The sequence below is a fragment of the Lolium perenne genome, chromosome 7, assembly GCF_019359855.2.
Source record: "Lolium perenne isolate Kyuss_39 chromosome 7, Kyuss_2.0, whole genome shotgun sequence".
Taxonomy (NCBI): Eukaryota; Viridiplantae; Streptophyta; class Magnoliopsida; order Poales; family Poaceae; genus Lolium; species Lolium perenne.
Genome location: NC_067250.2, coordinates 71,525,968 through 71,550,085, shown reverse-complemented (window position 1 = coordinate 71,550,085; position 24,118 = coordinate 71,525,968). Strand labels below are relative to the sequence as shown.

The following is a 24,118-nucleotide window of genomic DNA, read 5'->3' as shown; positions in this document are numbered from 1 at the left end:
GGATTGAGATGGGTATGAAGAAATATAATTTGCGCTTCAAATAACAGGTCAATTGGGAGTGGGTTGAAATACTCCCCGAGTCTAGGGTTTTGTTGAAAGGAGTCCACTTGAAAGTATCAAATGATAATCCATTTGATCAAGAATTGGAGGGTGAGGGGATAAAATGTGGTAGATCAGTGATGTGCATAAGATGTGCAAGGATTGTCATTTGAAAAAGAAGTTATTTGAAAGGGGTTTGAAACACCTCAATTTTCTAGGGACAATTTTGGAATGAACTCAAGTGGAATGGAATTTGAAAATATTTGAGAGAAACTAGTTGGAACATACGAGTTCAAAATGTTCTACTTACTTTCCCAAGTAAAGTAGAGTTTGTCTCAAATGTAAAATAAGCAAGAGGAAAACAAGAAATGGTATAGGTACCATAAACAAGCTTTTTGTTAAAAAGAAAGCAAAATAGAAAGTAATGTTTTTAGAGATTAGTAGTTGGTAGAAATGGGATGGAAAACAAAACCCATTTCAGTTCCGTGTTTTCTTTGAAGAAATATCTTGAAAAGATTTAATAAAACTAGAAGTAGTTTTGTGATCCAAACTAGAGAAGGAAAATCAATAGGATTTTTGGGAGAGAAAACTAATTTAGGGAGAAGTGTTCTCAAGGGTAGATGGTGGCTACAAAATGTACCCATCATTCCACTCTTGGTTTTGTGATGATTAAACTTGAATAAACACAAGAGGTAAAATTGAAGGAAGTGATCTAGTGTTGAATCATTGAATAGGGTACAAGATCAAGTTGAATATATGAGCTGCAAGGATTGACTGAGACATGCAAGATGTGGAGGTTGAAGAGGGTGTTGCATAGATGGGATCCATGCACTGAGATCACCAATAACAGTGGTGGTTGCTTAGAGATCAACTGCCATGTGAGCGTACCAAATCAGATTGCTGACTTAGCCTCAAAACATGCAAGGATAAAAGAGTATAGAGGGATTTAGTTCAAGGCAAGGACATGGTTGAGAAGTGCTCAAGATAAGGTAGGTTTAGGCCCAAGTGCATTGCTTTAGATTGCAAAGGAAAGATATGATAAGGAGCAGCTAATTCCAAGTTTTGAATTAAGGATGATTTGCGCTAGATTTCACAAATAGGAAAATCAAGATGGCACACTCATGTTGCCATCAGGAGAAGAGTTTGATGTAGTAAAGAGGAAAATGATTTTTCCTAAGTCACACATGTGTTTTATTAGGTGAGTTGTTTGTCTGACCACTAGAGGTGTTGTTCTTTGAGGTAGCTCAAGACAAAACTCAACTAGCAGTTCAAGACAATCCATCTACCAACAGATCAAAGCAATTCATCATAACAAACAGATCAATGCAGTTCATCTTAATTAGTCTATAGAAAAAGTTTTTGTTCCCCCTAATTTTTGCACTTTGGATAATTAAACATGTTTGCAAAAGTTGGGGTGTTACAATGTTTGTCCCGTTGCTCCCAGGCATTTTCAGCTTGAGGTATGCGTAGTGCGGTACAGCCATGAACTTCCGAGTATAGCGTGATACTGCGATTCCCAGTTCACGACTTCGAACTCAATCTTTTCCTTCCTGAAGTTGTCGGGTTTGCCAAAGACGATGTTCAGGTAAACTTTACCAAGAGAGTACGCCGGTGAGGTGGGGAGAATCCCATGAAAACAGGTGTCTATTTCTTCTAGCATTCTCATGGTGATCCCCATACTCTTGATTGTGTCGACGAATATCAGGTTTAGTCCACTTCCACCATCCATGAAGACTTTGCTCATCTTGAACCCTCCAACCTGCGCCTCGACTACTAAGGCAGCGTGTCCTGGTTTTGGTATGGTCATCGGGTGATCTGCTCGGCTGAACGTAATGTTCTGAGACGACCACTCGACATATTCAGGGATGTTCGACATGATACTTTCTGCCAGATTGATTTCTCGAGTGAGCTTCTTCATTTCTCTTCTTGAAACACCTGTCCTGTGGATCATGCTCATCTGCCCACGTGGTGGTGGAAACGCCTCATTGGGTTGGTGAGGTTGAGCCTGCTGGACCTGATGCTGCGGTGGAGGTGGTGGTGGTGGCGGTGGTGGCTGTTGCTGCTGCTGGATGAGCTTCTGCATGTCAATGAACTGCCTACAATCTCTGAGCAAGTGGCTTGACTTCGTTTTGTTGTCCTTAGAATCAACGTACGAGTGCAAGTAACAGGGAGCGTTGATCTGCTCGGCATAGGGTAGTTCAGGAGTCCTCTGTGGTCGTGGTTTGTAATTGCCACGGTTTCCAGAGTTGTTCCGATTGTCGTCCTATCGATCGTCTCGTCTGTCGTCGTACCGATCGTCCTGCCGATCAGAGTATCCTGCGGCTACCAGGTTACTATCGTCATAGCTGCGGTTTTTCCTCTTCTTGCGGCGATCCCTTCGTCCACCCGAGTCGTGCTTCGGCTGGTCGTCATCTTCGTCGTCACTGCGCTGTCGTGGCTTTCGTACGTTGTCCTCGGCATCAGCCCAGCTGTTGGCGATTTCCATTAACTTGGTTATGGTTTTTGGCTTTTTGCGCCCGAGATCCTCTATGTAGCTTTCACGTCGGATGCCATCGCTGAAGGCGTCGATTGCTCTGTCGACAGATACATCTTCGGCAGCGTTTAGGAGCTTGGTGAACCTCCCGATGTATGCGCACATCGATTCCTTCTGCTTTTGCTGGCAATGCCGTAACTCATCAATCCCGACGGGCCTTTTGTATGTTGCTTGGAAATTGGCAACGAAAGCGTCTACTAAGTCGTCCCATGATTTGATGGAACCCTTTGGTAGGCCTCTTAACCAAGCTCGTGCTGAGTCCTTCAGGTAAAGTTGCAAGCATTGCATTGCTGCTATCTGATTTCCTTTGTGCAGAATCACAGTCTGCAAATAGTCGTCTATCCAGGACCTTGGCTCCTGCTGCCCATCGTATTTGGCAGCGTCAGTAGGGGTGGGTTTAAACTTTCTAGGTGGCATCGCCTCGTGGATTTTGTAGCTTAAACAATCGGCTCCCCTTAGCTCGCCGTCGTTCTCCTGACTCTCATCCGAAGAATCGCTGTCATATTCCTCCCTAGCGGTGCGTCGTCGCCTCGCTTTGTCGATTCTGCTCTGAGTGATTTCATCTCGAGCGTCCCTCGCATGATGCTTTGAGCCACTAGCCTGTAACGTGGTCTTTTCCTTCCGCGGAACCAGATTGTCTCCCAATATTGCGAGACTTTCTAGGGCGCCCCGATGGGCTTGAGCCATAGAACCTTCAGGGCGCTGATTGATGAGGTATGCTGCGAGATTGGCGGTTGCTCCCGCAACGGTTTTTGGCCGCGGCATACCCGCGGTGTCCGTGGTCATGAAGGACTTGGTCAGATTCGACGTTATTTCCCTGGCATCATCTTCCGAGAGTCTGGATAATCTTGATCGGTGCTTGCCCGCCCCTTCAGTGCTTCGAGAGGCGCTTCCTCGCGAGCCTCTCCGTCGTTCACTAGATTGGTCTGCAGCAGATAGGCGTCTCTCGAGGGTGGCTTGCTCTTTTGATAGGCGATCCCGATTTTTCTCCAATATGGAGCGATAAGCGTTGAGGGTTCCAACCGAAGTTCCTGCGGGGAGCGGTGTGTTGTTAAGCACACTCCTCCTCTACAATGGTGTAATCACTGTTTTTGTTACTGGCGCTGTTTTCAAAACTTGCTCGCCTGCTGGAGCGGGGTTGCGATCTCCGTCTCCCCTGTTCCTTGTGTTTCCCGTGTTATTGGCAACATAAACCTGGTGGTGTGCCGTTGTTCGGGTAGCACCTTGGATGATGCTGTCGACACTGTCCTCACCCGATGAGTATTGGGCATTGCAGATGAACGGTGTGTCGCTCGATCCTAGCCCGTGCCTGGTATCGCAGTTCAAGCAGTAGTATGAGGTCATCTCCGAAGAGGCGGGATTGTCGGATCCAACCGACATGGAAGACGTCGAACGAGGAGTCGATGGCGCGGGCGAGTTCGTGGAGCCTGTCAGACCAGCCGAAAGGTTGACTGACGACGACGTGCTTGGACCTGATGACCTGGAGGCTTGTGGTTCCAGTAATCGAAGGACTCCTTCCGAGTTGATGTTGTAGTGGACGTTGCCGAAGGTCATCTCCATGTTTCTTTGCAGATCAGAAAAGGTCGAGCGAGACGAGTCGCTGTGCGGGGTGAATTCATAGGAGCCGAAGCGAATCGGGCTTCCCAGACTTGGCGATGGCGGTGTCGATGAAGCTGCTGATGACATGACTGGATCTGCCGATGACCGATCTTGTGCCGACAGGGTTCCCACAGACGGCGCCAATTGTCGAGGGTACTCCTCGGCAATGCCCTCCGATTGGGGCTTAGGGTTGATGGAATCCTGTAAGCTGACATGAGACATCGGTTCACAGACAAGCGGGGAGAGCAATTTACCCAGGTTCAGGGCCCTCGATGAGGTAAAACCCTTACGTCCTGCCTGTCTGATCTTGATTATGAAAATATTGGGTTACCATGGGGTGCCGAAGGATTCGGCTGAGATCTCGTCGAGAGGCTAAGTGCTGCGGCGACCTAGCTCTAGACTTCTGGTGGCTAAGATTACTATGATTGATCGTGTCCCTCGGCAGCCCCTCTCCTGGCCTTTATATAGGAGGCCAGGTCTCAAGAGGTCTAACCGTGTACGACTAGATTTACAGTAGTTCTAAATCTAAACTTTCCTTGTTCGGCTCCTTCCTTGTCTTGCTTGTCAAGGAACCTTCTGGTGCGCCATCCAGGTGGCCCGCCTTGCCTTCAAGTGCCTTCATGGGCCTCCAACTAGGTTATACGGGATAGGGCAATGTCGGTTACCCGAAGGGTAATGCCCACGTCAGACGCGCCAGTACACGGCCCTGCACTCGTCGCCGTCGTCCTCCTCTCCCTCTCTCCTCGCGCACGCTCACTCAATACCTTACCAAGACGTCGCCAGACACCACCATTGGACGTCGCCCGCGCTGTTGATGACGCCATGATCAAAACCCAGCCGCACTCGTACTGCAAGGATGGCGACGACGCCCGCACGCCCTCGTCCTCCATTCGCTGCACCAGCACGCGTGTCGTGTTCGCCATGATGTCACGTACACCACGCCGTCCTTACCTTGCCCCTTCGAGCACCAGAACGGCCGCGCCATTAGCAACCCGAGCTTCCGCCGCAGCACCCCTTTCTCTGCTATAAATAGAGCATCCCCACGCACCAATTCTTCACACCATCCCGTTCTCCTCCCATCCTTGCTTCTCAACGACCAGTCAATTAGCCGCATTAGCACCGGAGCATCGCCAATTCGTCGTCGGAGCCCGCCAGTACACGGAGATCCTAGCCGTCGATTGGAGCGTCCCCAAGCGAAGCCGCCGGTACCAGGAGCATCGCCATCCACGCCAACGTCGCCGCACACCTCGCCGTCGATCACCGGAGCCCCGGTATGCTCTCTCACCCCCTAGGCTCGCCGCCACAACGTCGAGATCTTGTTGGAGAAGGCGATGACCCACGTCCGTTAGATCTCTTTCTGATCCTACGTCTCACAGTCGCCCATACCGATTCGCGTTAAGTGAGCCAGTGACGGGTGGAGCCCACCTTGTCAGGCGGCCCGCGCGTGTGAGCCACTCTGCTGGGCTGGCCCATTTGTTTTTCGCCCATGTAGCCCATTTAGCTTTCCCGCCAAAGCCCAATCATTTCAAATTCGAATTTAGGAATTATTTGAATTGCTTGCATATGCTTTGTTAAAACTTAAATAGTTTCAAATCGGGTGAACCAAATTTTGTGAACTTTATATATTTGGAAAGCTTGGAAAAAGGGTCTCACCCCCAGATTCAGTGTAGAATTCAAATAGTAAAAATAACAAGTCAGAGAGTTTTCAGAATTCAAATAAATTTAGAAAATCAACCATAATGAATTTTGAGGTGATTCCACCTCTCATAATTCACATTTCAAAAACTCTAATTGTTTATGAAAAAATATGATATGGGTACTGTATATAATCATGGGCTAGAATCAAAAATTGGCTATGTAGTCAATACTAGTCCATCTAAACTATTTCAAATTTATGTTTTCAAATCTATGAGGTGTAGCACCTCATTTAAATCATCTTCCCAAGTGTTATGAAGTACTGTGATGACCCTTGTTGCATGGTCTCACACCTGCTCACTTGACGATAGTAAATCAAATAGGATTTAAATTGCATGAGGTATAGAACCTCATTTAAATCATGTTTCTCAAATGATAAGTATGAAGTGTTGACCTTGGTCAACATGGGATCATACCTTATTATTTGAGGAGATTAAATCTTAAGAAGATTCATTGAGAGGAAATTATTTATCCAAACTAAAGAGAATCCCTAATCCACACTTTAATAGGAGGAGTTGTTTCCCAAACCCTAAGAAGAAAACCCTAGCATAATTTTTGGATTAATGTTAAGTGATGATGCTAGATCATTGGTGTGAGCCATTAAGGCTAATTAAGTCTACTTAAGTATTGTTTGGTGATTGTATCCTCGTATTCGTTTATAGACGCTAGTACCGGAGACTATCAAGAGGAGGAGGTCTACTTTGAAGAAGAGGAAGAGAACTTTGATCATCTCACCAATCAAGGCAAGCTAGACTTTTGCAAGATAATATTTTCCTATGTGCAAGTTAACACTTGCAACCCCTACCATACCAAGTTACTAGTGCAAAATACCATGGCACTAGTATTGGTGTTTCAAGTCTTACCTATCCAAACCCAAGTTTTTACCTTGCTTTACTCTTTACTTTGTTTATCAAAGTTTACTTATTGTATTCTTACTTAGTGTCTAAGTATAGAGTATTCCAAGAAGTGTCACACTTAGCTTAGCAAGCAAAGCTATTTAGCACACCTCATAACTAGTTGCTAGTGCTAAACTTTAAAAGTGACTACTCTAGATGGGAACTTGTGAAAACAAATGACTTTGAAAACCTTGGAATGATGAGTCATTCTATTGAAAGATTTTGAAGGTGAATATGACTTGTGAATGACTTAGTGAAATTTACCAAAAACGGATGGTTGGGTTCGGATGCGATACCATTTCCAATTCTTAAGTACCCCCACAATACATGAATCTGGGTAAGGCTTAGCTGGAAACTTATGTATTTTAGTATGGGTTCCCTATGACCAAGCGTCATAGGGGTTATGCCAAGGCTGCCTCCGTTGAAAGTGAAGTGACGTGAAATGAGGTGAATGTCCTACCCAAGCCCTGTGCAGTTCCCGGGTTGGCGGTTTTCTCTCACCGGGAGGCCAAGCTCATGGGGAGAGGTGCCTATACTAGGGTATGTAAATGAAAGGTTAGGATTGATAGTTCGCGTACTGCGTATGATAAATCAGGGCCAGTTACCCCTGACAAACTATTGCAATTGTTGCGGCACAAGTGTACAACCTCTGCAGAGTTTAAACTATTCGAATAGCCGCGTCCGCGGTCATGGACAGTTGGAAAGGCCATACTGTTCCGTCATCAGAACTTTTCCAAAATATGAATGATGACTTGTGACTTGAGTTTGGAAAGGTGACTTTGACTTTGAATCACAACTGAGTTGTGGGAATGACACTAATGTTCCCACTTGAGTTAAGTTAGGCAAAGGAAGAGTCTTTGATTCTAAATGCTTACGAAATAAAACTGGCTTTATGCAAATAAACTTAGAGCTTAGAACCCCATTACTATAGTTGATAGTACTTACATTAGTATTATTTTGCGAGTACTTTAAAGTACTCATGGCTTTGTCCCTAGCTATTCAAATGGCCAGACTATGAAGATGAGCCCCAGTACCAGGATGAAGGACAGCAGGACGTCTACGACAACTAGGACCACTCCTGACGTCAACAGTTGACTGTGGAATAGATGGACCACAACCGCTACTTCGCTTCCGCTATGTGTTTTGTAATTGATCAATAGATCAACTATTATTGTAATAAGACTGGATCATGTGATCCTTTTATTTGTAAGACTATTATGATGTTGTAATGAATGATGTTCTGTGATATCAATCTATTATGTCTCGCAAAAACAATATTCCTGGGATTGCGATGAATGGCATAATAGGCATCTCGACTTAAAAATCCGGGTGTTGACAATAACCCCTATGATGCTTGTTTAGAGGGAACCCATACTAAGATGCATAAACTTCCAGTTAAGCCCTACCCATAATCAGGTATTGTGGGGGTACTCTATAATTGGAAAGGTATCGCATCCAAACCCAACCATCAGTTTTTATCAAATTCACCATGTCATTCAGATCATATTCACCTTCAAAACTTTCAATAGAATGACTCATCATTCCAAGGTTTTCAAAGTCATTTCAAATCACAAGTTCCCATCTAGAGTAGTCAATTTTATTTGTTAGCACTAGCAACTAGTCATAAGGGTGTTATCTAGCTTATAAAGCTCTTAGGCTAAGTTTGATACTCCGGTAACACTCTATACTTAGACCAAAGTTAACTATAAAAGTAAGCCTTGATAATGAAAGTAAAAGCTTGTAAGGGTAAAAACTTGGGATTGGATCACTGAACATAAAGTAAAAGTGTAATGGTGCCTTGCTCTAGTAGATATTTGCACTTGCAAGAATATTAGCTTGCCTTGGTTGGTGCACTGATCAAAGTGGTCTTCTTCTTCCTGGAAGTAGACCTCCTCCTCCTGATACTCCTCGGTACTAGCGTCTAAAAACGGATACGAGGTAACAATCACCAAACAAAGTTTAAGATCTAGAATAAGCACACAATTGGTTCACACAAGCTATTCTAGCATCACAATACTAGTAACATGTTGGTTGACTTTGTTTCCTTTTTAAGAAAAATAATTTCCTATCATTACAAATATTGATTAGGGTTTCTATTTAGTTCCTTGAGGAAATAATTTTCCTCTCATTGAATCTTGTTAATATTTAATCTCCTCAAATAAATAATGTATGAACCCATGTTGACCAAGGTCAACCATTCATAATTATCATTTGGGAAAATGATTTAAATGAGGTAAAGTACCTCATGCAATTTAACGCTACCATAATCATAATTTAATATCACCAAATAATTCAATATGAGATTAGGTAGACCATGGTCACTAACTCATGTTGAGTTACTTGAGACAAGATTTAAATGAGGGAGTACCTCTCATATGATTTAACAAATAGTTTTGAAAAAATTAAATGGACTAGAAATAGCCATAAAGCCATTACTTATTTTAGCCCATGATCATACAAAGTAACCATGTGATATTTTTACATAAACATGTAGAGTATGTGAAATGTGATTTATGAGAGTTGAAATCAACTCAAAAGCATTTTTGGTTGATTTTTAAATAAAGTTTGAAGTTTGAAAAGGCCCTGCCTTGTTATTTTTGTCACATTAATTCTACAAAGGATCTAATGTTGAGACCAGTGAGGTTGGGTAGAGTTATTCACAAGCTTTCGAACCATATAAAATTCATCAAATTTGGTTTAGCCGATTTGATTCTATTGAATTTTGAAAAAGCATCTGCAAGGTTTTTGATTTAATTTGAAAAATCCAAATTTGAATTACTGGGCCAGCGCGGGAAACGAACTTGGGCCGAAACGGTTTAAATACGAGGAAGCCAGCCCACCACGCATCTCGCACGCGTGGGCTGCCTGACATGGTGGGCTCCACCTGTCAGTCTCACTTAAAGACGCAAATCGGTACGGCGAATTTGGGACGCACGATTAGGCGATGATCCAACGGATCAGGGCCAGCGTCGTCGATGACGAGAGGGAGGCTTACTGGTGGCGTGAGCAGGGGGTCGGAGCGCTCACCGGAGCTCCGGCGAGGGTCGACGAGGTGCGCAGGGTCGTTGTCGACGACGGCGAACCTCCTGGTACCGGCGTTGCTTCCTGGGGCGGCTCCAATCGACGGCGACGTCTGCGGCGGTGCTATGGCTCCGATGGTGCAATTGGGCAGCGCTGGTGGCTAATGTGGAGCAGAGAGAGGTCGAGGCGAACGAGGGAGAAGAGGGGAGTGAGTTTGTGTGGAAGAATCGAGTAGGGAGGTTGCCCTTTTATAGCGGCGGAGGGAGGCAGGGTGCTACGGCGAGGTTGATCATGGCGACGTGGCTACAGGGTGCTAGCGGGGTAGGAGAGGGCACGGCGCTGTTCAGCACGTCCTGGCGGTAATGGCGCGGCTGGGCGGTGCCTAACGTGGTCGGGATCATGCGGTGTTCTGCGCGGCAGTGGCGGAACTTGGTTTCTTCTCCGGCGATGGCGGGCCACGGTCGGGGACAAGAAGTTGTCTGGCAGGTTCCTGGTGCTGTGGCGATGCTCAGGGTAGAAGAGGGGGTCCAGGCGAGGTCGTGATCGACGGGGCGACGCGCGTACTGGCGTGCCCGTGGGCGGCGCCCATGCCAACTCTGGCATGCCCTGGATGTCGTGGGCACGGCGTGTGCCGGTCGCTGTGGTGTTCTTCTTCGACCAAGGCTAGTCCAGTCCTGCTCAGTAGAGCAAGGGGAAGCAGGGGGACAAGGTGGGCACGGCTAGAAGTGAGAGGGGCTAGCTATGGCATGGTGTGTGCAAGACATGGCCGGCATGGGCATGGCATTGCCATGTCTGGCCATGTCTAGGGTTGGGCCGCAGTAGCATTGGGTTGGAGGGGACAAGGGGACAATGTAGGGGCAAGTGCAATTCAAATTTGGGCCAGAACACTATTTGCAATAGTAAATTTGATTTCATTTGATTCTTGCCCACCAAGTGTTCGACACAATGGCCGCAAGAAAGAAATTTTCAAATTTTTGAATGAAATTTGGTGGAGTTGATTCATATAATCAAAGGCACGCAATTGTGGTGGTGGTGTGCAAAATTGAGTTGGTTTGCAAACTTTCAAATTGGGCACCATCTTGAATCTGCTTAAAAGTTCCAACTTTGTTTGAGCATAACTTTGAATTCAGCATGAATTTGCAGGGGTGGTCTTTACCAAAGTTGTTCACCTTGATGTGGTCTTGGATGAGGTGCAAAGAGTTGGAATTGTTTGGTTTGAAAATTTCTTAAAACAGAGGCTCAAAGTGGGCATCAAGGTACAAATGGCAGATTTGACCATTATCTCATGTGAGCATAATTTGATTTCAAATTTGATTTGATTTAAGTTTCTTTGATTCAAGAAGTGTTCTTGAGTGTTTATTAACATTCTACACACAATGGCACAAGCCAAATTGGCCTAGATCAAAGTTTTGCAAAATTGGCCATAAGCACATGTGTGTGATTATTTGGATTTTTCTATTTCTTTTTCTTTGACTTTCTTTGAACCCAAAATGTGTGGTGTTGTGTTCTTAGGTATTATTTGAGTTTAGGATTGTGTTTCATCATTTCCAAAAAAGGAGTAGGGCTTAAGCTCAAATTTGCAATTTGGCTATATACCCACATATGTGAGTTTCATGTTTTTTATTTTCTTTTCTTTTCCTTTGACCTAAGGTCACTAATTTGGGTTCCCTGTGTGTTAGGTTAAGTGTAGTGATGGTTTCAAACCATGTGGGTAAAGTATAGTGGCATAGGTCAAGTTTTGCCATTATGGCTATATGACACATATGTGAGGTGGTGTGCATTTTTCTATTCTTCCTCTTTTCTTCTCTTTGATCTCAAAGGATCATGGTTAGGGTTTAGAGATGATGTAATTAAATCACAAGGCATGGCAAAGTCATACAATCATGCGTCCATATTATGCAACACATGGAAATTAAATACAAAAATTGTTAGCTCTAAATTTTGGAAATAGGAAAAATTAATTTTCTTTTTATTTTAAAATTTGGGATGTTACAAAGGATGAGGTCGGTGGAGCCCTGGGGGCCCACACCACCCCTAGGCGCGGCCAGGACCTGGGCCACGCCTAGGGTTGGCCTGGCCGCCCCCTGGCGCTTCTTTGTCCCCCCTTCGGTCTCTGTCTTCGTTACGGAGAAATATTGACTTCGGCTTTTGTCCCGTCCAATTCCGAGAATGTTTCATGTACAACTTTTCTGAAACATAAAACAGCAGAAATAGGGAACTGACACTGTGACATCTTGTCAATAGGTTAGTGCCGGAAATCATGTAAAAGTGCAACAAAGTGTAAGCAAAACATATATAAATTGGTGTAAAATAAGCATGGAGCATCAAAAATTATAGATACATTTGCGACGTATCATACCACGAGGTGATGTAAACAACAACAGATTTTTTTGACACCCATCTTTTTGACTTCTTCAACAATCTGATCAACCGCAAACTGGCACCAGTTAGACCTTCTCATTACATTGAGATCAATTAAGATTTGATATGACCTTGGACTGATATTGGCGCTTGTTGATAGCGATATAAAGCAGCTCACAACAGTAGCACAGTATGCCCGTAGAAACTTCATATCAGTTGCCCCTCCCATTTCCCGGATCATCTTACGTCATTGCTTGAACCCTAGTGCAGACCTACCCTGAATGTTGTACTCTTCATTCATGAAGGCTATTGGCTCAGTTTCCATTTCGTACCGTACAGACAAGCCTTCGTTGGGTAGCCCAAAGACTTTGTTGTAACTTGTTGCGTCCACTGGTATGGCCCCCCTCCCTAGTATGGCTAGCTCACTTCTGATTGGGTCAAAACATGCCATGACCCACATGCTTAGATTGATAGGCATCTCAGTTGCTTTCACCATCATCATTCCTCCCCTCCCCCACTTTGTGATCATTGTCTTTTGGGCAAGAGATAAAATTTCATTCAACTTCACAAGTGTAGCAGGAGACGATTTATCCTACCAAGCTGCACACCATGATACGGAAAAAAGGTCAAATAATAATTAAGGTTATTTTCACAAAACATAAGAAATAATATAAAAATTTGAAGAAAAACAAGGTGAGGAAGTATGAAATGGACGTACCGATAGGAACGCACAGATGTTCTTAGGTTCAACCATAGTAACAGAAGGTCTAGCAACATTTGTTGCATGATCAGCTCCTAAAGTAGCTCCACGAGCTCGTAAATTAGTTGCGGGTACAGGGTTCAGACCATTCATGTTCATAGGATTATTCGCAACTCTTGCCTGAAAAAAGGAACAACATATTCCACATAAGCTAATGTCAAAACAACTCAATTACTTTCACATGTCAACTTAGGCAGGCTATCAAAAAAAATCAATTATTTTTACAAGCAACTTAAGCATTCTATCAAAACAAACTCGATTACTTCAGAAAGCCAACTTAGGCATAAATGTTAAAATAACTCAATTACTTTTAGAAGCTAACTTAGACATGCTATGGAAACAACTCAATTATTTTGGGATTATTTTTAGAAGCCAACTTAAGCATTCTATCAAAACGACTCAATTACTTCAGAAGCCAACTTAGTCATAAATGTCAAAACAACTCAATTACTTTCAGAAGCCAACCTAAATATGCTATCAAAACAAACTCAGGTCACATGTTATACCCAGGTCACATGCTATAACTGCTGGCGATGTTACGCGCCTATTACTGCAGGTCTGCCCGTTGCTCCATCGGTTAGCTGTAGCCGCGGAAAACGCTTAGTCATCTCCCTACCCTGTTGGTGAATGGTAGCAAAAACCAGATCAATTTAATATGGTTAGAAATGCAAACACATATGCGCATGCAACTCTACATTATCCCTTCTGCAAAAGAATCATGAAGCATCATGTACAAAATATACTCAATGAAGAACATACCCCCTGCATTTTGTACGATTATATTGTCAAGAGAAACAATTAACCCCCATTGCAACAATTAAAAAGCAGCATATGCTAAGCCCCCTAGTTAAACATCCCAAACAGGGATAAAAACAACATACAACTCTGTATCAACCACCACTGCAACTTAGTCTAAAATCAAAAACAAGTAGAAAAGTGAAACTACCACACAAAAACATCTACATGATATGTCCTGCAAAACTTAGGGAAAACATGGTTGGAACACATGTAACCCCACTACTCAAGCATCATCATCTCAATTAGAATGTATCAAGTTGCAAAATAACCACTAAGAGCATAAGGAACTACTTGCACCATCTAATTTTGGGTGTACCACACACAACTGAACCCACTAAAGAGGGGGGAAATGTTACAAACTACTTCAACATGCTACCTAGAACTATAAGAACATGCGGATCTACACGGAAAATGTAGAGTCCATGCTCTGCCATCCATCTACTTCCAAAATCCCGCGCCATAAAAATGGGGACAAAAATTGACCAGAAAATCAAGGGAATACGGTCCTACTGGGGGATTGGGGGGGGGGGGGGGGTGAGCACACATAGCTTACCTGAGGACCTGGATCTCTGTGCGAAGTACTTCGACAACGAACTCGACGCCCTCCAACGCACACGGGACGATCTCCGTCACCGATCTGGGTGCACCACTATGCGCCTAGTGCACGGCCGCTAATACGGCGGGGATGAGCCTCCTGGACGGTGAAATCGACTCCAGCCCGCCTGAGAGAAGGTCGATCTCCATCGCGGAGTTCAACGCAGTACCCCGCGCCTCGCCACACCGCCGTCGACCTCCCGCTCCTTACGCCTACGGATCTCACCAGGCAGAGAACCTCCCCGGAACCCTAGCGAATCGCGGCGCCGGCGAGCAAGCTACCCCTCCCCCGGAACCCTAGCGAATCGCCCTCGCTGGAGCTCGCGATTTTTGCGAGGAATGAAATGGGGAACGAGTGTAGGAGATGTTCCGATGACTCTTCCTCGCATGTGCGCGAGGCGGGTGGGACCCTCATGTGGGGATCAGTCGGAAACGACGCAAAATCGCTTGATGTTGATCAATGATCCGACAGCCTAGAATCGATGGCTCGTGAAGACAAGGTGGCCACCGAGCACTTTTTAGCAATTGGGTGATAAAATATTATGCACGTTGGATCCCATTTGCAAGTGGTGAAACTAGCTTGGCTCCTGTGTGATCCTGAAGAGCCAAAAATAGACAACTGCAGCAGGAACCACATGGCTCTCACCTAGACTGAGGCTAGGTTCTGCCTATATAAGGGGGCATTGCATGCAGCTGAGCTATAACACAAGCACAACTGCAGCAAGGAAGCAAGCAAGCTAGCTAGCACGATGAATGCTCAAGCGCATCTTGCTCTTGCCTCCTCCCCTTTCCACACCCAAGCCCAACTGACCAACTCCAACATCCGATCACCACGGCCACAACTTCCAGTTGCCGTACGTCGTCGACCCCTCCCAACTATCCAAGCAGTGACCACAATGCACCCAGCGCCCGCTGCTGCTGCGGCGGCCATTGCTGGCTTGGAGAAAGCCACCGATCGCTTCCACGTGATGGATTACCACCATGTCGAGTTCTGGTGCGCCGACGCCGCCTCGGCCGCCGGCCGGTTCTCCTTCGGGCTGGGCGTGCCACTCGCCGCTCAGTCCGACCTCTCCACGGGGAACACCGCGCATGCCTCCCGCCTTCTCCGCTCGCGCTCCGGCTCTCTCGCGTTCCTCTTCACTGCCCCGTACGCGCCGCACGTCTCCGGAGAAAACGCGGCAACCGCGACCGTGCGCTCCTTCTCTGCCGACGCCGCGCGCCGCTTCACCGGTACCCACGGTGGCCTGGCGGTGCGCGCCCTCGCTGTCCGCGTCGCCGACGCGGCCGAGGCCTACGTCGCGAGCGTCGACGCTGGAGCGCGGCCGGCCTTCGCACCTGCTGACCTCGGCCACGGTTTTGCGTTCGCGGAGGTGGAGCTCACCGGGGACACCGTCCTCCGCTTCGTGAGCTACCCGGACGGCACGGACGTGTCCTTCCTGCCGGGGTTCCAGGACGTGGTCAGCTCCGGGGCTCCGGACTTCGGACTCAAGCGGTTCGACCACATCGACATCAACCTCCCGGAGCTGGCGCCGGTCCTCGCCAACGTCGCCGGCTTCACCGGGTTCCACCAGTTCTGGGAGTTCACCGAGGCCCAGTTCCGCACGGCCGAGAGCGGGATGAACGGCCTGGTGCTGGCCAATAACACGGAGACGGTGCTGCTCACCCTGGCGGAGCCCGTGTACGGCACCAAGCGGCGGGGCCACGTAGAGACGTTCCTGGACCACCACGGTGGCCCTGGCGTGCAGCACATGGCGATAGGCACCGATGACATCCTGCGCACGCTGAGGGAGATCCGGGCGCGGTCCGCCATGGGCGGGTTCGAGCTCCTGCCAGCGCCGCCGGCCAGCTACTACGACGGCGCAAGGCAGCGCGCCGGGGACGTGCTGTCGGAAGCGGAGATGAAGGAGTGCCAGGAGCTGGGCGTGCGGGTGGACAGAGGGGATGACAATGGAGTTGTGCTCCAAATCTTCACCAAACCGACGGGGGACAGGTAACGGGGTTTGGTCGTCGTTGGCTTGCATGCATGCACAGCATGGATGGTGACCAGCCTAATTAATTTTCCTCCAGATCGACCATCCTACTCAAATCTAGCGAAGAAATCTAGTCAAATCACGCGTCTTATTTTATGTGATGCATTGCATTGCAGGCCAACCTTGCTACTGGAGTTTGTGCAAAGGATTGGGTGCATGAACAAGGAGGAGAGCCAGCAGGGAGCCGTATGCGGCGGCTTTTCCAAGCGGAACGTCCCTGATCTCATCAAGTCCATTGAGGACTATGGAAAGACCCTTGATGCTCCGGTGGCGGCTTGATCATCGGCCATGTCCCCCCGACCCTAGCTATTACTACTACTCTTACCATGCTCTAAATAAGGGTTGAATCTCTCTCGGTCGACCTTTCCTGGTATCCCACCCTCCGCTTGTGCGTGTGTTGTGTGTTGTGTTGTGTTTTTTCAAGGGAACGCCATCATGCATGGCAAGTGTGTGTTGTCTTGTGTTGTTTCTGTGTGTCAATCGTGTGGGGTAACTTGTAATTTGGGTGCTTACTAGGTTGGAATCGTTTTTCCAACCAAGGTGCCAATATATGGTTTGTATACATGGAAAAGATTTCAACCGCATGCTTACTAAGAGAAGGGTATCAACGGCATTTTTTTTGTCCCGGGGATAGGGTACCAAGACTTGGTATCTTATATGAAGTCATGTTATTTTATTCAAGTAACTAGCATGGTGGCCCTCGCAAATGTGAGGGCATGGTCTATTGTAAAATATGTTAGAAATTGTTTTAAATTATTTAATTCTTTTCTTTCTATACATCTCCTTAATTGTGAACTTATTTTAGAAAATAGATACATTGGTACCGGTTTACTTTATCTCCATTTTGTAAATTAATATATTAGTACGTTGCAAAGAAATAACAAAATAAAATGAAATATCTCTTAGGCAAATAAGATGGTAGTGGTTTATGTTTTCTCAGTAATGTTTTTTTAACAAAAAAAAAAGCTGGAGCTGCCACACCAAGAAACTAAGCTGCAATCTTTATATTCTCTCTGGTATAGGTGGTCTACAGCTATGCATATTTATCATTTTGCCCATAGTTATATGCAATCCAATCTTCTTGTTCGTATCGTTGTTGCAAAAAAAGTTGGTACATATGAACTGAGTTTTTTTGCTCCCATTTACAATTGGATATATCTATTATCTAAAAAATATTGAACAAACCGAATCATGATCACCACACACTCCTACATGGAAACTCCGCAGGTTATTTCACAAAACATCTCAATGTTACTCAAATTGATGTTTTGTTTTCACTTCGTGCATTCATATTCCCAAAATTTTATGCTCATGCTCATCTTACACAAGTTTTCCCCGACACTTATCCGTCTAAGAAAAATGACGGAAAGGAAATCTATAGGATGCTCGGTTGCTTTTCTTGATGTGGAGTATTCATGAAAACGAAATCAGGTTTTTTCTCTCATTGTTTGATTCCGAATTTCACAGAGAAAATGACAAAAAGGAAATTGCAAATGATATATAGCTATGGATATATATGATTGGATTGTACCATTCATCCACCTAAGTTTATATATAAAATAAATTTTTAGCCTACATGTACTATCGTGCAAAAATATACAAAGGTCTTAATAATATGATAATATTATTATACAAATGTGTTAATATGATATATTGGGAAATTTTATTTTGTTTCCCGAGCTTTAGTGAGATTGTTTAAAAAAATCAAAATAACTATCTTAATTTTATCTAGATACAAATAGCTATTTTCTGAAAACAGTATTACTCTCTTCAACCTAAAAATAAGTATCTTAGTTTTATCTAGATACGAATATTTCTAGATTAATTTCATTGTAGATACATTCTTATAGAATATTATGATACTTATTTTAGAATGGAGGAAAAAGCTTGTTTCGTGATATGTAAATCAGTAGATATAATTTCCTTATTTGCTCAAATGTATCCGGATTTATGGTGATCAGCCCGTGATGGAGTCCCTTTGTTTCTGCATGTCCTCGTGGTGTCCTACTGACACACGCTATATAGCTAGCTTTGTCTCGTTTTTTTTCCTTTTAAATTGGAACCGATTTGTTTCAGTGCTTCATGTATGGAAATTTGGATAGTTTTTGTTGGGTCATGGCCAGCAAGATCTACGGCATTTTATTTTTTTCGTGCCCAAGTTTTTTGTGCCCAGATCGTAAGTCTTACTGTCTTACTAACATCTTATACGTTACAATTCTTTTAAAAGAAAAAGACTTCTGATACGTGACATACTTGACATGTTCGTACCAACTACGATTTTATGTAACCTTTATTATCTTTAAATCTCCACCATAAATTATAGATTTAATGACCACTATAAATAGAATGATGTAGATTACACTAGTAGAAAAAAAGCCTTCAATCCGTCCCCATTAGTCCCCAAAATATACGAACCGCGACTAATGGGGTCTTTAGTCGCGGTTTGGGAGGCGAACCGCGACCAAAGGCCTCGGCCCAGGGCGCTCGGTAGCCAGCTGGTGGACGGGAAGAGCTTTAGTCGCGGTTGGCTAGGCCAACCGCGACTAAAGGTGCCCGAAGGCCTTTAGTCGCGGTTGGTCAGGCCAACCGCGACAAAATCCCCACCCCTATATATACCCTTCAGCACACTCACTTAGCCATTTGGTGCCACTTCTCTTCACAATCTTCACAAGTGGGTGGTGGGTTTGATTTTGGTTCCTCTTATGCACACAAGGTGTTCGATGAAATGCCCGAGAGATTGAAAAAAACATAATATGAAGTGTCCGAGCCACACTTGAGCTTTCTCATTTATTTTTCCTCGATCGCGGTTAGCAACTTGAACCTTTCATGTGTCATTGATAAAATATGCATATGTGTAGTTCATTGTTTAATTTCTATTATTTCTAGCTAGTTAGTTTAACAAATGCATGATGGTTAATTATATACTTTATATAATAATAATGCAGATGAATCGGCAATGGATGTACGGTAATCGACTCTCCGGCGAGTTCGTTACGGGTTTGAAAGATTTCCTCGTAGTGGCTAATGCGAACAAGCATGGGGGTTTTGTTATCTGTCCATGTGTTGGCTGTAAGAATCAAAAGGGTTACTCTTCCTCAAGAGAAGTTCACATGCACCTACTTTGGCACGGTTTCATGCCAAGCTATAATTGTTGGACCAATCATGGAGAAAGAGGGGTTATAATGGAAGAAGATGAAGAAGGGGATGATTTCATCGATGACAACTATCTTGATCATTTCGGTGATACTTTCATGGTGGATGCTGAAGGTGGGGAAGGTGAAGGAGAAGGTGAAGGGGAAGTTGAAGGGGAAGGTGAAGAAGAGGCACGTGATGAGCCCGCTGATGATGTTGGTCGGACCATTGCTGATGCACGGAGACGCTGCGAAACTGAAAAGGAGAGGGAGAATTTGGATCGCATGTTAGAGGACCACAAAAAGTCGATGTACCTAGGATGCGATAATGGTCTGAAAAAGCTGGGCTGCACACTGGATTTGCTGAAATGGAAGGCACAGGAAGGTGTAGCTGACTCAGGATTTGAAAACTTGCTGAAAATGTTGAAGAATATGTTTCCAAAGAATAACGAGTTGCCCGCCAGTACGTACGAAGCAAAGAAGGTTGTCTGCCCTCTAGGTTTAGAGGTTTTGAAGATACATGCATGCATTAACGACTGCATCCTCTACCGCGGTGAATACGAGAATTTGAATGAATGCCCGGTATGCACTACATTGCGTTATAAGATCAGAGGCGATGACCCTGGTGACGATGTTGAGGGCCAGAAACCCAGGAAGAGGGTTCCCACCAAGGTGATGTGGTATGCTCCTATAATACCACGGTTGAAACGTCTGTTCAGGAACAAAGAGCATGCCAAGTTGTTGCGATGGCACAAAGAGGACCGTAAGTCAGACGGGGAGTTGAGACACCCGCAGATGGAATGCAATGGAGAAAGATCGACAGAGAGTTCAAAGATTTTGCAGCTGACGCAAGGAACATAAGATTTGGTCTAAGTACAGATGGCATGAATCTTTTTGGCGAGCAGAGCTCCAGCCATAGCACCTGGCCCGTGACTCTATGCATCTACAACCTTCCTCCTTGGTTGTGCATGAAGCGGAAGTTCATTATGATGCCAGTGCTCATCCAAGGTCCGAAGCAACCCGGCAACGACATCGATGTGTACCTAAGGCCATTAGTTGATGAACTTTTACAGTTGTGGGGCAGACCTGGTGTACGTGTGTGGGATGAGCACAAAGAAGAGGAATTTGACCTACGAGCGTTGCTTTTCGTAACCATCAACGATTGGCCTGCCCTTAGTAACCTTTCGGGACAGATAAATAAGGGATACAATGCATGCACGCATTGCTTACATGAGACTGAAAGTGTATATTTGCCAAATGGTAAGAAGAACGTGTACCTTGGGCATCGTCAATTTCTTCCGAAAATTCATAACGTAAGAACGAAAGGCAAGCATTACAACGGCAAGGAAGATCACTGCCCGAAGCCTGCGGAACGTACTGGTGTTGAGGTATTTGATACGGTCAAGGATTTGAAAGTCATCTTTGGAAAGGGTCCTGGCGGACAATCAGTTTCGCAGGGAGCTGACGGGCACGCACCCATGTGGAAGAAGAAATCTATATTCTGGGAGCTAGAATATTGGAAAGTCCTAGATGTCCGCTCTGCAATCGACGTGATGCATGTTACGAATAATATTTGCGTGAACCTGCTAAGCTTCTTGGGCGTGTATGGGAAGACAAATGATACAAAGGAAGCACGGCAGGACCAACAACGTTTGAAAGACCCTGATGACCGGCATCCGGAATGATTTCAAGGTTGTGCCAGCTACGCTCTTACCAAAGAAGAGAAGGTCATCTTTTTTGAATGCCTGAGAAGTATGAAGGTCCCGTCTGGATTCTCGTCGAATATAAAGGGAATAATAAACATGGAAGACAAAAAGTTCCAAAACCTGAAGTCTCACGACTGCCACGTGATTATGACGCAATTGCTTCCGATTGCTTTGAGGGGGCTTCTGCCGAAAAATGTTCGAGTAGCCATTGTGAAGCTATGTGCACTCCTCAATGCAATCTCTCAGAAGGTAATCAATCCAGAAGATCTACCACGGTTACAGAACGATGTGGTCCAATGTCTTGTCAATTTCGAGTTGGTGTTCCCGCCATCCTTCTTCAATATTATGACGCACCTCCTGGTTCACCTAGTCGAAGAGATTTCCATTCTCGGTCCTATTTCTACACAATATGTTCCCCTTCGAAAGGTTCATGGGAGTATTAAAGAAATATTTTCGTAACCGTGCTAGGCCAGAAGGAAGCATCACCAAGGGCTATGGAAATGAGGAGGTAATTGAGTTTTGTGTTGACTTTGTTCCTGACCTTAAGCCGATTGGTCTTCCTCGATCGTGGCACGAGGGGAGACTAAGTGGAAAAGGCACGATCGGAAGGAAATCAACGATATGTATGGACGGCCATTCTATGACTGAAGCACACCACACAGTTTTGACCAATTCCAGCTTGGTGGCTCCGTACTTCGAGAAACACAAGAATATTTTACGCTCGGACAACCCGGGGAAGCCTGAATCCTGGATTAGAAAGGCCCACATGGAGACTTTCGGCAGTTCGTTGAGAAAACATTTAATGAATGACAATGATGTTGTAGATCAGCTGTACATGTTGGCCAAGACACCATCTTCGACTATAACGACTTTCCAAGGGTACGAGATAAATGGGAATACATTTTACACGATCGCCCAAGATAAAAAGAGTACCAACCAAAACAGTGGTGTCCGCTTTGATGCGGCAACCGAGAATGGGCAAAAGGTCACATATTATGGTTAAATAGAGGAGATATGGGAACTTGACTATGGACCCTCCTTTAAGGTCCCTTTGTTCCGGTGCAAATGGTTCAAGCTAACAGGAGGTGGGGTAAAGGTGGACCAGCAATACGGAATGACAATGGTGGATTTCAACAATCTTGGTTACCTTGACGAACCATTCGTCCTAGCCAAAGATGTCGCTCAGGTTTTCTATGTGAAGGACATGAGTAGCAAACCGAGGAAACGGAATGATAAGAAAACAATCAGTACGTCATGCGATGATCCAAAGCGCCGCATTGTTCTTTCAGGGAAAAGAAACATCGTGGGAGTGGAGGACAAGACAGACATGTCAGAAGATTATAATATGTTTGGTGAAATTCCGCCCTTCAAAGTGAACACTGACCCAAGCATTAAGTTAAATGATGAGGATGCTCCATGGATACGGCACAGTCGTAAGCAAGCAAGGACACAAGGGAAGAAATGATGTGTAATAATTTATTGTACCAAACTTTGTTGAATGGATCATGTGAATTATATTATCAGTGATGTGTTTGGTCTCCATTTTCGAATGATTCGATTGATTTGAGATACCACTGATGATACATGAAATTTGGAGTGATTTTATTCATACTCCTGCCTAGGCGTATAATATGCATGCTCGTAGTCTTCATAGTCGTCGCCGTTGTACTTGTAGTCGTCGCCTTCTAAGTTATCGCCATCGTCGTCGCTGCCGTCGTCGCTGTCGTTGGGCGGCGCTCGTGGCTCGAACTGAGGGTAACGCATGCGGGGGATATCTCCGGCCGTGATGTAGTCCATGACGCTCTGTAGAGTCCGGCCGTACCACCATAGCCGACGGCCGGCCTCGTGGAAGTTCCGAGGAGGCAGACCGTCCTCCTCATACCTGGCGAGCGCCCTCTCACGCCGATTGATGAAGAAGGCATCCCAAGTATGCTGGTTATCGGGATGCCAGCGGGGATTCATTCGCTGCTCCGGCGTGAGGTCGAGGTATTAGTGGTTCGTGATGGCCGCCCGGCGCGCAGTACCCTGAGGGATGGGAGGGACCGGCACACCTCTGGCGCTTAGGCTCCAGCCGGCGGGGACGCGGTAGCCTGGTGGGCAAGGGTAGTTCGAGGCGCAAAGCTCCTCCACCTGCTGGTAGGTTAGAGTGGGTACGGTAGAAGCCATGAGAGAGTGATGAGAGAGTGATGAGAGATTGTAGAGATGTGATAATGCTGGCCAAGCCGGGCTACATATATGTAGTGACAAATGGCGGGAAAAATGGGAGCGGGAAGACAGGAGGCGGGAAGAAAGAGGCGGGAAGACTTGGAAGAAATGGCGGGAAGAAGAGGAATCCAGACCTGGTCTGGGTAAGCTTTAGTCCCGGCTGGTGGGTGCAACCGGAACTAAAGGTGGTTTCGTATCATCAAACTGTCGGTGGGATAAGCACGTCTGGGTAAGCTTTAGTCCCGGTTTGTGGGTGCAACCGGGACTAAATGTGGTTTTTGTGTCATCTAAGAAAACTGTCGGTGGGATAAGGACGTTTGGGTAAGCTTTAGTCCCGGCTGGAGGGTGCAACCGTGACTAAAGCTGTCGGCAAGAAATGGCGGGGAAGACAGAGGTGGGAAAGAACTGGCGGAAAGAGGGGCGCGGGAAGAACTTGTGGAAAGCGGGGGCGGGAAGACAGGAGGCGGGAAGACAGATGAGGGAAGAAATTGGAATTTTCTGAATTTTTTGATATATTATTTCTATTTCAACATTTTGAAATGAATTAGTTTTTTTTCTAAATTTTTTGATATAATATTTCTATTTTTAATTTTTTAAAATGAATTAGTTTTATTTTTCTGAATTTTTTGATATATTATTTCTATTTTCAACATTTTGAAATGAATTAGTTTTATTTTTATGAATTTTCTGATATATTATTTCTATTTTTAACATTTTTAAATGAATTAGTTTTATTTTTCTGAATTTTTT

General features: G+C 45.3%; 1 protein-coding gene across 1 annotated transcript; it reads left to right on the top strand.

Moving 5' to 3' along the window:
- Positions 1 to 15,027: 15,027 nt before the first annotated feature.
- Positions 15,028 to 16,879, top strand: LOC127313009 (4-hydroxyphenylpyruvate dioxygenase-like). The gene is made up of 2 exons (XM_051343549.2): positions 15,028 to 16,286; positions 16,443 to 16,879. Exons 1-2 carry the CDS (start codon positions 15,046 to 15,048, stop codon positions 16,603 to 16,605), a joined length of 1,404 nt encoding a protein of 467 aa, XP_051199509.1. The 5' UTR covers positions 15,028 to 15,045; the 3' UTR covers positions 16,606 to 16,879.
- The last annotated feature ends 7,239 nt before the right edge of the window (positions 16,880 to 24,118 follow it).

Coding starts and splice junctions, on each gene's coding strand:
- LOC127313009 (XM_051343549.2), top strand. CDS start 15,046: ATGAATGCTCAAGCGCATCTTGCTCTTGCCTCCTCCCCTTTCCACACC. Junction 16,287..16,442: donor ACCAAACCGACGGGGGACAG/GTAACGGGGTTT, acceptor ATTGCATTGCAG/GCCAACCTTGCTACTGGAGT.